Source organism: Lacerta agilis, chromosome 3 (genome assembly GCF_009819535.1).
Source record: "Lacerta agilis isolate rLacAgi1 chromosome 3, rLacAgi1.pri, whole genome shotgun sequence".
Lineage (NCBI taxonomy): Eukaryota > Metazoa > Chordata > Lepidosauria > Squamata > Lacertidae > Lacerta > Lacerta agilis.
This window is the reverse complement of record NC_046314.1, coordinates 643,223-659,327: the sequence shown is the minus strand read 5'-3', so window position 1 is coordinate 659,327 and position 16,105 is coordinate 643,223. Positions and strand designations below refer to the sequence as shown.

The following is a 16,105-nucleotide window of genomic DNA, read 5'->3' as shown; positions in this document are numbered from 1 at the left end:
TCAGCACCATGCTCTAACCAACTGAGCTATCCAGGTCGGCTCCCACCGTGGATGAAGAGCTGGATGAAAATCTGTGATTGTCTCACTTTGTAACACGAATCAGTGCAGGTGCCTCAAGACTCTCTAGAGATTGAGTATTGTTCTGTTGGAGGAACACCATAAACATTTTTCAAATATCAAAAGCCTATTGAGCAATCTTAGAAATTTCCTTGCTTCCCTTATTCTCCAGTTAAGTAGTTGACAGCCTTGTATAGCTGAGCCATTTAGTATATGACAGATAGTAAAAATCAGCAGTGCATTATTTGTCCATATAGCTTTCATTGAAAACATCACAAAGCGATGAGGCATGGTAATTCCTTGTTAATAAGAAATTGTTTTCCTCTGCCATCTGATTGGCCCCTTGCAGGTTTCACTCAGAAAATCTAGTTGTGGTCATTTATCTCTAATTTTCTTTTCTTTTTTATTTTTTAAGGATCCCATGTTGTCTTCCAGTGTGAAAGCACCTCAGAGACCCACTATCCAACTTTGACTATAGCATGGAGGCAGGTGGACAGCCTGCTCAGATCTCTCTGAAACAATTGATTTGCTTCGCTTCAATATTAAATCCACTCAAGACTTCAAATTTTGTTCTGTATTGTACAGTTACAGTTTCTGCTAACTGACTAGATAGTGGGTCTTTGTGTGGCTTTCTGCACTGTCCTATCTTGTTTTCTCTACCCCCTTTATTTAGGAACAATTAGTGCACTTGTCAAGGTATCTCTTGATGTGGTGCAGTGTTAGGCACACAAAGACCTACTACTGATTGTCCTGTTTCACCTGCTTAGTTTTGCTCTTGGGATGCTGCACCTTGTACTTCCTTTGTTGATTTGTGGTTTGCTGATCTTCATGTATGATTCTGGACACGGTGACTGGGCTATTGAACCGAAAAGGAACAGAGGTGGAATAAAACTTGTGCACTTTACACTTCCACTGTATCTGCTGGCTTTCAGATCTTAAAACTCTATTTGTGACTCAAGCGCCAACTTGTCTGTAACATGCTTCTTTATATGGATTTTGAGAAAAGTTGTCTCTCCCTCTCTCTCAAAACCCATTTTATTACATGTTAAAGTGGAGGGCAAACCCAAGCCATACCTATTTTGGTGGGCATTGTTTTTTATGTGGTCCCATTTTAGATTCTGGGTGAAAAGAGATGTGGGGAAAGGTCTCTCTTCTGTTCCTCCCCCTGCTCCTGGCAACACTATGGGCTTAGAGCTCTTAGGCTTGGCTCATCCCTTGCCAGATGCATCAGTGCTGATCCTTCAGGTGATGCTGGGGGGGGGAGCAGCAGGGGGGGGAGGGCCCAGTCAGCTACTGGGCCCCATTGTGTTCCCAGGGATGTCAGGAGGAGCACGACAGGACCCCCCCCCCCGGCCTTTCTGTTGGCTGCTCCTCTTCCCTTTCCAACCCAACTTCTCGTTACTTAGTAGAGAGCCCCATGCAGCATGGCGGGCTGCAGAGAGACCCCCAGACACCCCTGCACCAACGCTGTTTGCCCAGGTTTTCCGTCTGAAAGCTGGTTGAGGGCAGCAAGTGGCTTGAAGCATGGAGATTATTAGGAGCCTGGAGAGGTTGGGAGAATATGCGGAGCACCTCTCTGTGCCACGGCTCCCCTCCAACTTGCCCTCTCGCAATGGAGAAAAACAAAACACCTCTGTGATTCAGTGACACATACTTACATGTGATGTGTAGTGGAACCCAGAGAAATAGCAAGCTATTTCCTTTTAACATTCTCTAGCTACACTTAATGCCAAAGTTAACTATCTCTAACAATAAAACATGGTTCTAGATTCAAGTAGGTAGCCGTGTTGGTCTGACGCAGTATATATATATATATATATATATATATATTAATTGTCCAGTAGCACCTTAGAGACCAACTAAGTTTGTTCTTGGTATGAGCTTTCAGATACACAGATAAAAAAACATGGTATTATTATTGTCCCACACTGAATATTTTATATATCTGCAATTGGCCTCTGGCAATTTCCTAGTCAATGACACTGTCAAAACGAGATTCCTACTGAGAGCTATTATTATTGTTATTATTATTATTATTATTATTATTTTCGTGCAGCAGTTTAATATCAGTTGAAGTTCACTGTTTCTGCTTCTCCCTTGAAGGGGAGGATATGATGACAAGATAGATCTAGAATAGAGGCAGTCTGACAGAATGGCCCTATTCACCAAATTTACTACATATCCACAAGTGATTGGATCCCCAGTTTTAGGGGAATTTCCATTTAGATTGGTCATGTTAAGGCATCATTAAGCTAACGTGGCAGAGTAGTATTTTGGTTGTAATTCTTTAGTGATTTAAATATGCTATTTTCTATCATGCATACCACTTCAGTAATTTAACTTCTTTAAGATTATGTCTTGGGGAAAGCTAGTATTTTTTTAAAAAAGGATGACAATTTTGTAAGACAATTAATTGAGGTAAGACAATTAATTTCTTAGAATTTGAGAGTGCAAGCAACAATTGTGATGTGTGCAATCTGAAATGTTTACAGTTTGGATATGCAAAACAGGCGGTACTATCAAAAAGTGTTATTTTCATTAACTCTGAAGTATTTTGTTCAGCATTCTAACAGTGTAATCCTGTTACTTGGAAAAGAGTTCCATTTAAGTTTGTTCAGGGTTCTCACCTAAATAAAATGAATGTTATGTACTCTTAATAGACTTTTATCAGAAGAAAGAAAGAAAGAAAGAAAAAGATTCCTGTATATACTTTCATCAAGGTTTTATGTGCAATACAGGAGAGTTATGTGCCTCAATAAATTATGAATGGGTTTTCTCTTACTTGTGTTTTCCTGTGATCGTATATCAAAGAATCAAATTATCAATATTGGTTGCTGCAAGTGGCTCAGTGTTCAGCTGGTTTCCCCTCCCGTCTTTCTGCTTGATAGTGGACATTTAGCAAATGTTATGATGCTACATCAATAAAAATGCCAATTGTGCAGTACTGCATCCTCTTCTCACAAATTGTGATGTTCTCTCCTGGAAATGTTTCTAGTCCAAGCTCCAGCCCTTCAGCCCCACATGGCGACTTGACAGGGGCTGGAGCTCTCTGTTTATAGCATCTCAATCACAAAGTTCATCAAGCCCTGTTGCCATTTTTGCTGACCTGAACACAGCCACATACAAGGGTTCAGACAAAATCTGAGTTCCCAGTGACTTGTGAAAAGGTTTTGTTTTCTGTTTTTTATTTGTTGGCTAATCATTCAGAAACTAATGATCAGACCAATTTAGTTGCTGGATGAATTATCTTTGAAAAGTCCTGCCTACCTAATTGCAGGGCGAGATTAAAGAACCTCTTCATGCCAACTGTTAGAAGAAAAGCCAAAATCATAAAGCTTTTAAATCCATATACTGTATTGAGTTTTTAAACTCCGGCACCCCAGAGAGTAGTAGCTTAACAATCGCCTATTTACAAATGCATATCAGGCAGCTCTGACAGTTCCAAAAGTTTCTAGGTGTTGGATGCCTCTGCTTTTCAAACCAAAAGCCAAACGTTCTGGCAAACAGACTAAGCTTTAAGGTGTGTACATTGGGCTCTCTGGACTGTAGGCCTTTCACTTTAAATATGAATGGCTTTGTTCTTGCAAATTTATTATGGGCACCTGTTCTTGTTATGTCTCCCCACTTGTGCAACAGAAGAAGCTTTCCCTCCTCGCCTTGCTTCCTTGCATTCCCTAAATCTCCCTCTGAGGCAGATTTTGGTAGTAAGCTTTTTGGGAATTAGCCAAAGAATAGGATGCCCATAAAGATCTCACAAAAGTAAGGGGGGGAATTAGGAATTGAGGGTTCTTGACTAAACCTAGAAATTACAATCCAGCCTAATTAAGAGTTCTGGAGAACTCAAAAGATTGTTCATGATTTTGTGGATATTTTGGATGCGGGCACCTAAGCAGCTAGAAAACTACAATTTTTATTTTATTTTATAGTTCAACATAAAATGAATGAAATTGTGATTTGTTCTTAACAGTATATACCAGGACATGAGGCTTTGTGCTCCTCCTATGCAATCCAACCATAAACTGATGTCAACCTGTTACAAGAATGCTGACAGACATATGATTTGTAGTGCTGTTTTGGGCTGCCACAACATGCTGCTGCTTTACAGTGCAATCTTGCACATGTGTCCTCATGGATGAGCCCATGTTGGGTTTGCTTCCAGTTAAAGGTGCATTTTGACTGCAATTCTTTACACACCTGAGAGCAAGATCCTCTAAACGCGGCGAGCCTTTAAGTCTAAGGTCACATAATTAGGGTTGTATTCCTTTTATTAGCTATGTTAAATTCTTACATATTATAGTGTTGTATGCTGCCTTAATAACTTTTTTGTTCTTGGGCTCTGTAGTATTTGAAATAATGTTTAGTGTCTCACCGTGCAAACAGCATATGCTGTGTATGAGATAATGGTTATTTGTTTTTTTTGAAAACTGGAAATAACTATGCAAAAGTATTTTATTAAAGAGACACACAAAGTTATATGCTTGTGTATGATTTCTTTTCCATTATGGTTAGCCTAATTAAATTTATCTCTGGGCATGGAGAGCTATGGTGCTAGAGTGGTTCAGTGGTCAAACTGGGAGGGTCAGACCATGTTGACCAGTGTAACTCAATTTACCTTCCTCACCTAGTTGTGTCTCTAGAGAGGAAACAAAATAAAATAAAAAATTCCTTCCAGTAGCACCTTAGAGACCAACTAAGTTTGTTCTTGGTATGAGCTTTCGTGTGCATGCACACTTCTTCAGAGGGTGAGCCGTCTCTGCCAGGAGAGTCAGGGGGGTTTCTTCCAGCTCCCATCAGGCCCAGCCAGCATGACCTGTTGTCGGGGTAGCAGTGTGCTCATACGTGCACTCAGTGACTGATGGCTCAATTCTAACAATGAAAGCTCTCTTGAATTCAGTGGTGCTTACTCCCAGGGGAGTGGAGTTGGATTGCACCCAAAGATAGCAACTGTTTCAACAAAACAACTATGAAGGCCCCATTTCTTCATGCACCGGTAGGTTTAATTTAATTGGTTAATTGTTTTGCGTCAATATGTTAGACGTTTCTAAGATTTAGAAAACTTAGGTTATGGAAGAGGCACCTTAAAGCAGTGGTCCTCAACCCCCGGGCCATGGACCAGTACCGGTCCGTGGATCAAATGGTACCGGGCCGCCCAAGGAACACTAAATTATTTCCATTTTATTTACTGTGGTGTATTTCTCTCGGGTTTGTGCGACATTCCATGGGCAAGAGGTTAACCGGGTGTAACTGTATTTTATTTTGAAGGTATGTTTAAATTAAATTAAATTAAAATTATTAAATCAAAACAATCTAAAATATAAACAATCAAGGCCCCCTACCCAGCGGGCCGCGGTAAAATTATCAAATGTTGACCGGTCCGCGGCAATGAAAAGGTTGGGGAGCGCTGCCTTAAAGGGTCATGGAAAGCCTGATGATTCCCCTACAATTTGGTTCTACTTTTCTTTGTGGTTACAGGTGGGTAGCCGTGTTGGTCTGCCATAGTCGAAACAAAATAGAAAATTCTTTCCAGTAGCACCTTAGAGACCAACTGAGTTTGTTCTTGGTATGAGCTTTCGTGTGCATGCACACTTCTTCAGATACACTGAAACAGAAGTCACCAGATCCTTAAATATAGTGAGGGAGTGGGGAGGGTTATTACTCAGAAGGGTGGTGGGAATGGGTGATCAGCTGATAGGTGTGGAAAACCTGTTGATGACTCTCTTAACGGCTGCAATTAGTCTTGCAGGGAAAGGCAAGGGGTGAGATGGCTAAAGATAGCTTTGTTATGTATAATGAGATAAGAATCCAATGTCTTTGTTCAGACCAGGTTTCTCCATGGTTTTAAGTTTGGTGATTAGTTGCAATTCAGCCACTTCTCTTTCCAGTCTATTTCTGAAATTTCTTTTTATTAAGACAGCAACTTTGAGATCTTTTATAGAATGTCCTGGGAGATCAAGACAGAGAAACCAGTAGGAGAACACTTCAATCTTCCAGGACATTCTATAAAAGATCTCCCTCACTACTGGAAAGAATTTTCTATTTTGTTTTCTTTGTGGGTTATCCTTTGAGACAGAAGTAGAAAATGCTTCTAGTAGCAGTTGTACTGGGGAAAAGTTGAAAGGTATTCAACTTGTTTTAGAGGGGGTTTGCATCCCCCCACAGTTCAGGTTTGCAGCGTGGAGGTTCATGCAGAGCCAATATGGTCCTTAGAGGCCAAGTGAGCACCTTCTGTCACCTTGGGCTGTGGCCAAACCTGGATGGAGACAGCTTGCCCTCCATTGCCCAGGCTGAGGTAACCTCGCATGTTTATTGCAATGCATTGCAGATGGGCCTCTCAAAATGGTTCTGAAAAGTTTGGCTGGATCAGGGCTGCAAGAGGGCTTTGTGGGATTCCCTGGTTTCCAGTCCAGCCCAAGCCTAAGCCTTGCTCTGAAGTCTCAAATGGCTTGAGACCAGATCACCTTCACTCCCACAAGATCCCTACCTTGAGATCTTCCTTGAGCCATTGCCAAGTGCCGCTGCTATGAAGGGGGTCTTCTCTGTGAGGGCATCTGTGGTGATAAATAGTTTGAACTACTGTTTAATGTGCTGTGTAATCTTGTTGTTTTGTGATACTGTTATTTTCATTGTACAGTAATCTATAGTTTTATGTTTGTGTGCCACCCAGACGACATTGGGCAACCTTACGCCAATGGTAAACAAATGTTTTGTGTAGCAGGGCTGGGCAATATCTGGTTTTCAATGTCACGATATATCACCAGCTAAACATCATGATATTTGGATATATCACAATGTCTGAAATAAGGCTGGAGCTATGTAGAGGTGACTGTGGTAATAATGCCATGGCAGCCTCCACTACTTACGGTTCTAATTCTAAAACGGATAAATTTTTACTTGCCTTTAAGATATTGGTAAAATGGTTATGTTATAGTGCTACTGTACTGATAATGTTTAAATTAGCACATTTTCTCTAAAATTAAAGCTATAGAAGTAATTTTGTAGCCTAGATATCAAAGGTAAGGAGGGAGATTGTTTCCAAAAAAATTAATTACACTACTAAACAAGAAAAAAGCCAGTTCACAATCACTGTCACACTTTTAGATATTCAAATATATTTCACTATTGAGTCTTAGTTGGACGTGTGCATCCCACAACACCAGTTATTAGATTGTTTGTTAATTTTCTTTTCTAAACCAGGTGAAAATAGAAAAAAATGGAATGGATAAATTTTAACAGAACAAAAAATTGTGAAACACAATTCATATTTTTAGTGCCCGGGGAATTTGCATTTCTTATATAAGCTAGGCCAAAACAGAAAGAATGGATTGAATTTTACAGAATTAAACAATATTAAACAGAAAAATATTTTTTTGCAAGGAGAATTTGATGCATTTAATTATATGAAGATTTACTCAACGATAGTGTGCTTCATCTGTAACGTCACAGATTTCTGGAGAATATATTAATGTTAATATATTAGTTAATAATAACCAGTGTGTGAGAAAGAAAAGGGGCAAGGGGAGAATTGAGAAGAGTTCTAGGGTAGGGAGGAGGGTCTGGAGGAGAAAATGAGGACCCTATTGAGGGAGACACACAGACAATTGCACAAAGACACACAAAACACAAAAGAGGGAAGTAGGCAGAGTGGTGGTTTTTTTTTTTCTTTTACTTTGAAGCAACTACAGAGCATGTTTCTGTGCAGTTTTCTAGGCACAGGGGAGGTAGTGGAGGAGGCAGGGAGCTACTTTAAAATGTTTTTTTAAAAAAAATATATTAATTTTTATTAGTTTTCAAATTTTAACAAATCCATCCAAATTATTAGGTTTCCTGCTCCCATTGCAAGCATATGTCCAAAACATTGCTGATGTTACCGCTTCATTCTTCTTCTTTAATCACCTTCTCAACCTTCTACTAGTTTTAATCCATTTTCATAGCCACCCGATTTTGTTACCTTGCAATCAGCGCCATTGTTGTTTCCAAAACATATAAACATCCATTTTTGTGTGCGTAGCCCTTCTAGCATTCTGCTCTTGGACCTGGTGTGTAAAGATGATTCATTGCTGTTGCCCTTTGTCCGTTCACATTCCTCTGCTCTGTTCAAGGTCTTGCTGGGCTCTAAATAACTCCCCAACAGGTGGCTGCTCTACCATTAAAACTCCAGGAATTATTTTCTTCAGCCCGCAGTTAGAGAACAGAGTCACATAAACTCCTGCTAGATATAATCAGCAGTCCTTCATTTTACCAAATTAGTCTCTTGTCCACTCCAGTCCAAAGATAATTTCAATATTGTCTATTTCAACCTCGGTTGGAAGGAGAAGGTATATATAATCATTGTGAAACTCTTTGTAAAGCATAAATCAGTGTTTCCCCTTCCTTCCCTCAGTATCACACAGAACAGCATAGCAACTGCACACAATTCTTTCATTTTGCAGGGGAGGTCAAGAAAGAAAAAGACCATTTAGGAATCATAACAAACATTGCCTTGCCTTCCACTCCCATCCTGGCTGCTGTTGCAAAGATTTTCATGCTTGTAAAAAGTCATTCAAATACCTTCACAGCTCAAGTCCAGTCCTTTTGGCAGCTGATTAATTGCAGCCCATTATCATATGGCGTTTCTGGAGCGCCCATGTTCCAGATTCTTGAGGAACTGATCATAGCTCATGCCGGAGACGGAGGTTCATCCATGGCAGGGATACACTTCCCAGGTCGCACCCGTTCTGCCTTTCAAGCTGGCAGATACAGGCTTAAGCGACCCCGTGGGATACCGTGCGTCCCCGAAGCCCCTGAGGAGCATTGCCAGGAATTTTACCTCCTAAATGATCCTGGCTTCCCCTGCCCAGGCAGCTCCACTTCCCCGGAGGGCAGCAGAGCTTGACTGACATGGCCATGATGTCAGGCCAGAAACCTACTATAAAGTTAAGAGGAGCTGCCGCCTGCCAGCAGAGAGAGGCTGGGTTAATCTTTTTTATTAAAAAAAAAACCCAATGTGTTCTGCTTCTTCACAAAAACAAAACACAAACACGGGTGGGGAGGGAGGGAGGGAGACACACACACACACACAGAGAGAGACAATTGCACACCTGCAATCAGCAAGCCCAGCAGGGGAAAGAGGGAAGCGGCTCTTAGGTTAGAGCAGAGTCTTTTTCGCTTCTCCGCCTTTTGGCCAAGATCATGTGTAGTATCTGTTCTTATCAGTTTAATATCTGATATGTTGAGGAATATATATTAAATGGAATTTTGGAGCTAGGGAAGTTTTTTAACGACTGATGTTTTAATGTATTTTTAATCTTCTGTTGGAAGCTGCCCAGAGTGACTGGGGAAACCCGGACAGACGGGTGGGGTATAAGTAACAAATTATTATTATTATTATTATTATTATTATTATTATTATTATTATTATTATTATTATGTGAGAACAGGAGGAGAAAAGGGGCTCGATTGCAGAAGCCTGCCTTTCAGCAAGTGCCTGGCATCTCTGAGGGAGGGAAGTTCCCGCTTGCAGGCTGCTCAGCTCCACCTGCTCAGGAGACAGAGCCCTCGGGAAGAGTTAGGCTGCACACACACACACAATATACAGTGGTACCTCGGTTTAAGAACAGTCCGGTTTATGAACTATTCGGTATAAGAACTCCCCAAAACCAAAAGTAGTGTTCCGGTTAGCAAACTTTAGATCGGTCTACGAATGGAATCCGAACAGTGGAAGGGCACCGGTGGCGGGAGGCCTAAACAGGGAAAGCGTGCCTTGGTTTAAGAACGGACTTCTGGAACGGATTAAGTTCGTAAACCGAGATACCACTGTATCTCCAAGGAGGATTTGTGCCTGAGGAGGCAGACAAGGGAGACAGAGAGCTAAGGCAGAGAATTACCCTGCAGCGCACACACAATTTCTCAAAGAGCGATTTTTGCACGGAAGAGCAGCTGAGGCAGAGTTCACAATTGCAACGGCTGCACAGGACAGGAAGAAGCATCAGCTTCCCAATTTTTGCAACAACATGCTTTTTGACTATCACACACAAGCACACACACAATTCACAATAGATTGCCAGGTTATTTTTTTAAAAATGGTTATCACAATTTGCTCTTAATATCAATATAAGACAATACTGTGTAGGAAGGAGCGGGGCGATTCATCCTCTTCTGCCATGTCTCACCAAACAGATTCTTACATTAGCATCACCACATGAAGGCTCCTGGAAGCACTTCTCCAAGCCTTTGCTATGACAAGAGCAGGGCTGCATTACATGATTCTTCTGCCAAGAAGGGAGATGCTTTGCCCCCTCTCCTGTCCCGTGGCTGGTGAGAGGCCCACAGGCTGCTCATGGAGAAACTCTGCCACAAGCCACACGGACTGAGCAGTGTTAGGGTTCCTACCCAGCTATTTCAAAGCCAGTTTTCTTTTCCACATTTATCAAAAGATTGACTCCCGAGACCGTTCCCTGTGTATTTTTTGCTTGGTATTAAGTTGGCACTTGGGCTCAAACTCAACTGATTTCCTCCCCCAGGGTGTGCTGATCTCCAAAGTCTGGACACAATGCAGCCCATGGAAAGGAAGAGACAGGGCTACATACATGAGCTGATTCAGACCGAGGAAAAATACATGGAAGACCTTCAGCTTGTCTTAGAGGTGAGATGTGCCTGAACACAAAAGGTAGTGATAAAAGTATTGCCCTGAATCCCTTAGTAAAGGACTGCTGACAGTTAAGTCCAGTCACAGACGACTCTGGGGTTGCGGCCCTCATCTCGCTTTACAGGCCAAAGGAGACAGTGTTTGTCCGCAGACAGTTTTTCCAGGTCATGTGGCCAGCATGACTAAGCTGCTTCTGGCAAAACCAGAGCAGCGCACGGAAATGCCATTTACCTTCCTGTTGCAGCAGTACCTGTTTATCTACTTGCACTTTTGGGTCGTGCTTTCGAACTGCTAGGTTGGCAGGAGCTGGGACCAATCAACGGGAGCTCACCCCGTCGCAGGGATTCGAACCGCCGACCTGATCGGCAAGTCCAAAAGGCTCAGTGGTTTAGACCTTCAATCCCTTATTAGAAGACCATTAAGACCTTTTTTCTCAAATGAAAACTGTGCAAAAGCTTTAGCACAAGTTCACAGACTGCGTCTTCCTACAACAGGCCTTCAGCTGCAGTTTTTGTTTCTATTTCCCCTGATGATCAAAGAGTGTCACGCAGTCCCTGGGACAGGATCTCAATTCAGGGATCCATCACAAGAAAAGTACCATTGGGACTCATTGCCACTGCTTAATATACGCTGGCGACATGAGTTACTAGGATCTTTAGATATCTCGTGGTCTCTAAGGAGATCACCCATAGCAGACTTGAAACCTTTTGATCCTGCTCTTATTTTCTGATCGCCTCAATTAGACTAATGTTAAGACAAAGGAAAACTTAAGTTTTGTGACTAATGTGAGTTATCAAACAGTTCTTAATTTGAGAGGGGAACATCACGCTGTATTTAAAATTCCTTTTCCCTTCCTTGTATCTTTCTGAATGTAGGTTTTCCAGAAACAAATGACTGAAGCAGGCTGTCTCTCAGAAGCAGAAATGGGATTAATTTTTGTTAACTGGCATGAGCTCATCATGTCTAATACAAAGTTACTGAAGTAAGTGCTGCTACTCATTTCTTAGTTTTTGTGGTTTTAGCTGTTTCAGTCCAAATAAACAAAATATAACCATTGAGGCTACAGTCTACACCCACTTACATGGGAATAGGCCTTACTGAACTCAGTGGGACTTATGTCTGTATAGACATGTATAGCACTGTGGGCAAGCCAAATTTGGCTTTAATATATTTTTTTACTAAGAACCATTCAGAAAGATTAGGGAGATTGACAAATATGTTGCCTACATTGACTCCTCTACGGGGTCTCAGAAGCGTTTTCCAACCCTGCTACTTGAGAAATCAGAGGTGCTGGGGATTGAACCTGGCACCCCGACTTTACAATTGAGCTGAAAGAAAAGTGCACTCTGGAGACATCGAAAGTATTTCAGACCTCTCAGAAACATCTTAGCTGTAATTTTTAACGTTTTGTCTGAAAAAAATGAAAGTGTCTCTCTCTGCTCCTCAGTTTTATGCAAGTGTTTTTGTTTGGGAAGCTTTTTGTTCAGTTTGTAGTCTTATGACATGTGATTTCAAATTCACTAAATGCAACCTTGATTGAGAAGAGTAAAAAACATCCCTGAAGAAATGAAGTACCAGAAGCAAATAAAATAAACACATGTACATTGCAGGGAAAGCAGAAATCTAGGCTTTTGAAAAGGCTTTTTCAAAACACTTGTGGATTGTCTTGCTAGGTATATCAGTCTATAAACGCCACAACCAAATAGGAATTGGGTTAGCTAATAATGTGATTAATAAAGCCTTTATGGATTCTTGCTTTATATAAAGTCTGGGAAAGGTACAGGGGGCTGTTAGCGCCAAAAACCCCTAAGTGGATCTCCCCGGAAGAGGCTAAGGCACTAAAAAAGAAGAACATGAAAGGGAGCTGGTTAACATACAACTCTTTATTGGTAGAAGAGGACAACCATTTGACACTTAGGAAGTATGAAGAGGTGAAAGAGCAATTATCAAGCTGGCTTGACTATCACCAATTGCACGAAATCTTTAAGCAGGATAGGAAAAATGGATTTACAAGGGAACCGTCCAAATTTGAAACAGAGATACTAAACAATAATACCAAGATAATATCAAAACTGTACCAAATCCTCCTTGAATGGAAAGTCAAGGAGGAGGAGGTTAAGGAAGTCATGATCAGATGGGCGCAGGATATTGGCCACCCAATTATGTTAGATCAGTGGGAAAAACTTTGGAAGGTTACAATGAGGTTCACAGCATGTTATAATATTAAAGAAAACATGCTCAAAACGCAGTACAGACGGTACTTAACTCCATCAAGGCTTTCCAAAATGTACAAAAACTTAGCTAATAATTGTTGGAGATGTGGAGAAAGCAATGGAGATATGTTTCACATGTGGTGGACCTGTAAAAAGATCAAAGTTTTCTGGAATTTAGTATACGAAGAACTTAAAAAAAAATTGGGTTTGACATTCTGTAAAAAAACAGAGGCTTTCCTACTTAGTATCATAGGCAATGAAATCCCAGAGAAACTAAAAGATATCTTCTTGTACGCTTCTGCGGCTGCGCGAAGTTTGATAGCGCAGAATTGGAAGGGAGAAAACGCGCCAGATATAAAAGAGTGGCAAATTAAATTACAGGAATACGCTGAGATGGCCCAGCTGACCAACTCCTTAAGAGGAAATAATAGACAAGCTTTTGTGATAAAATGGGAGAAATATAGAAGGTATCTACAAAGCATCAATAACGGTATAAAGTCTATGGCGGCCTTTGAGTGACTCTGGAGTCTTAATGGGATTGTGATATAGGACATGGCTAAATGTAGATTTTGAAATGTTTTTGAATGGAGACAAAAGATAATATAGCAGTGTTGAGCACATTCATAATGAGAAAATGAACGTTCATAGGGAAAAGATGGGAAGTCTAACAAAAGAGATTAATATCTGTGTGTGGGTGTGGGTGTTTTATAATTTTTATTTTTTTATTTTTATTTCTTTTTCTTTTCTTTTTTCTTTTTTCTCTCTTGCTTCTCCTTTCTTTTTTATTTTATTTTATTATTATATTATTTTCTCTACCTTTCTCTCTCTCTCTCTTTCTCTTTTTTTTCTTTTTTCTTCTTTCTTTTCTTTCCCTTTTTTTCTTTAGCATTGCATTGGTAAAAGATACAAAAGAATATAACATGTGTAGTTTCATATTTCTATGCTTTTCATTATTAGTAGCTTTTTTTTGTTTTGGTTTGGTTTGGTTTGGTTTTCCTTGTCATTATTGTGTGTAAGGAAAAAGAGTTAATGAAAGAGAAAATACATATGGGAGAGTACGTACATTTTATTAATTTATACTGTGGAATTTAATTTGCAAAACAAGTACAAATGAAAAGTATGTACAAAATGTTGGAGACAATGGTGGATGTAAGAAATCGAAATACTGTACAATAAAATATTTTTTTAAAAAAGGAATTGGGTTAACAGTCCCCGTGTTCTTGGATGTGTCCAGCCTTCCTTTGATGGTTCCTCAAAGAGCCATCAAACAGTGATTTAGGTCGTGGCCATGGATGTGACCTCCAGGTTGTGAATGAGCTCCTGGGTGAGATAGCAAGACCCACTTGCTTCATATTCTCAACAGAGTTCTGCCACATGGGGTCTCTGTGTGACAGTAACTGGTGAGCCCTTCCTTAGCTTGTTCCTCTTGAAAGCTCCGGATTCAAACTGCTTCCCTGTCGTTTTATTTTCTTCCAGAGCCCTGCGTGTGCGTAAGAAGATGGGGGGTGAAAAAATGCCTGTGCAGATGATTGGTGACATTCTGGCTGCTGAACTATCTCAAATGCAAGCCTATATCCGCTTTTGCAGCTGCCAGCTTAATGGGGCTGCCCTGCTGCAGCAGAAAACGGATGAAGAACCAGAGTTCAAAGAATTTATGAAAGTACAGTATACTACGCAGTGCTGTAGCTTCCTAATTCAATTGTGTCTCTTTTCTCTCCGTGAGGCGAGCTCTCCAATAGCCACATCTACCAAATCAGGGGCTGACCTTGGGAACAGGCTCTTCCTCCCCACAAACATTTCCTTTGTTCGGTATATCACACCAGTATCTGCCCAGGCGTTTAGGTAAAAGTGCCCCTTGGCTGCATGCTCACTTGACTCTCAGCCAGTTTCTCTGCCACGCTACCAAACCTCAAACCTCCTTGTTCTTTGAATAGGTCTGACTGTGGCTGCAAGGAGTCTCCACAAATGGAAAGGCTCCTTAGGAGCAGCGGGGATCTTGCAGAATCTCCCACTGGAGTACAAGGGAGAGCAGATCTCCCCTTCCCCCACAGCCTGCTGGGCTGTCCCTAATGCTGTTCCAGAGAGGTCACCAACCCTGCAGATCAGATTTTTGAGGGAGGGAGGAGGGATCAGGAGAAAATGTTGCCCCTTCCATGGGTGGAAAGACCTCTTTACAAGAACTCCACTCAGGCAAAGGGTTTTGCTTCACTTGGGACATGCTGCAGTGAATGGAGCCTTGTTCTGACTCTGCAGCAGAGCTTTTCCTTTCTCTAGCGGAGCAACCTGAGATAAGTCACACTCTCCCCCTTAATATTCTCCATCTGGACAACAGAGACCCAAGGGGCTGCTCTTTTGTCAAAGATAACAAACTGAAGCTTGTACAACTGTCTGCACATTTTAAAGCCCTCTGTCAATGTTGATCAGTAGCAATAATGCAGTCTCTCAAAAATACCGGTTTACCTTGTAGAAATTGGCTTCGGATCCTCGCTGTAAAGGAATGCCACTCTCCAGCTTCCTGTTGAAACCTATGCAAAGAATCACTCGCTACCCTCTTCTCATAAAGAGTGTGAGTATCGGCATAACTGTTCTCTGAAGCACGGGGGGGGGGATTATTTGGAAGGAACGGTGGGATAGAAATTAAATGAACTACCGGTAACTTGATTGACAGTATTGTGTGAGAACAAGCAGAGAACTGCAAGTGTATTTATATTTTAAAAAAATAATCAGAAAAACTGCTCATATTGGTGTGGATAACACCTAGGTTTGATCCCCATAAGGGACAGCTGTATATTTCTGCCTTGCAGGGGGAGCCTCAGGGTCCCTTCCAACTCTATGATCCTATGATATCTCTCCCCCCCCCCCCCCATTTAACTAATACTGCACTTTTCTTTGTCTGTTTTTCCCAACCAGATTCTGGAAAATTCCCCTGAAACTCACCCAGATCACAGTAATCTGAAGCTGGCTCTTGAGCGGGCTGAGGAGCTGTGCTCCCAGGTGAATGAGGGAGTGCGAGAAAAGGAGAATTCAGACAGGCTTGAATGGATCCAGTCCCACGTTCAGTGTGAGGGCCTTGCTGAGGTAACTGTCTGGGGTGGGAAGGACTGGATAAAAAAGGAGGAAATACAGTAGGTATCTGAAGAAGTGTGCATGCACACGAAAGCTCATACCAGGAACAAACTCAGTTGGTCTATAAGGTGCTACTAGAAAGAAT

At 41.4% G+C, this 16,105-nt stretch overlaps 1 protein-coding gene and 1 non-coding gene across 5 annotated transcripts in view; both read left to right on the top strand.

The window, feature by feature from the left end:
• Positions 1 to 16,105, top strand: part of ITSN2 (intersectin 2) — a 78,940-nt gene that overhangs the window by 51,323 nt on the left and 11,512 nt on the right. For 3 of the 4 annotated variants that reach the window (XM_033145559.1, XM_033145558.1, XM_033145560.1), the window contains 5 exons: positions 10,557 to 10,678; positions 11,557 to 11,663; positions 14,371 to 14,554; positions 15,362 to 15,460; positions 15,805 to 15,972. In XM_033145559.1, the coding sequence (XP_033001450.1) occupies positions 10,557 to 10,678; positions 11,557 to 11,663; positions 14,371 to 14,554; positions 15,362 to 15,460; positions 15,805 to 15,972 (680 nt within the window). Of the gene's footprint in view, positions 1 to 472; positions 1,871 to 10,556; positions 10,679 to 11,556; positions 11,664 to 14,370; positions 14,555 to 15,361; positions 15,461 to 15,804; positions 15,973 to 16,105 lie in introns of those variants that run through there. The other variant, XM_033145561.1, reaches the window with a different exon arrangement.
• LOC117044827 lies at positions 9,198 to 9,381 on the top strand. Its single transcript, XR_004426359.1, has one exon. It is a non-coding gene; the product is annotated as a U2 spliceosomal RNA (small nuclear RNA).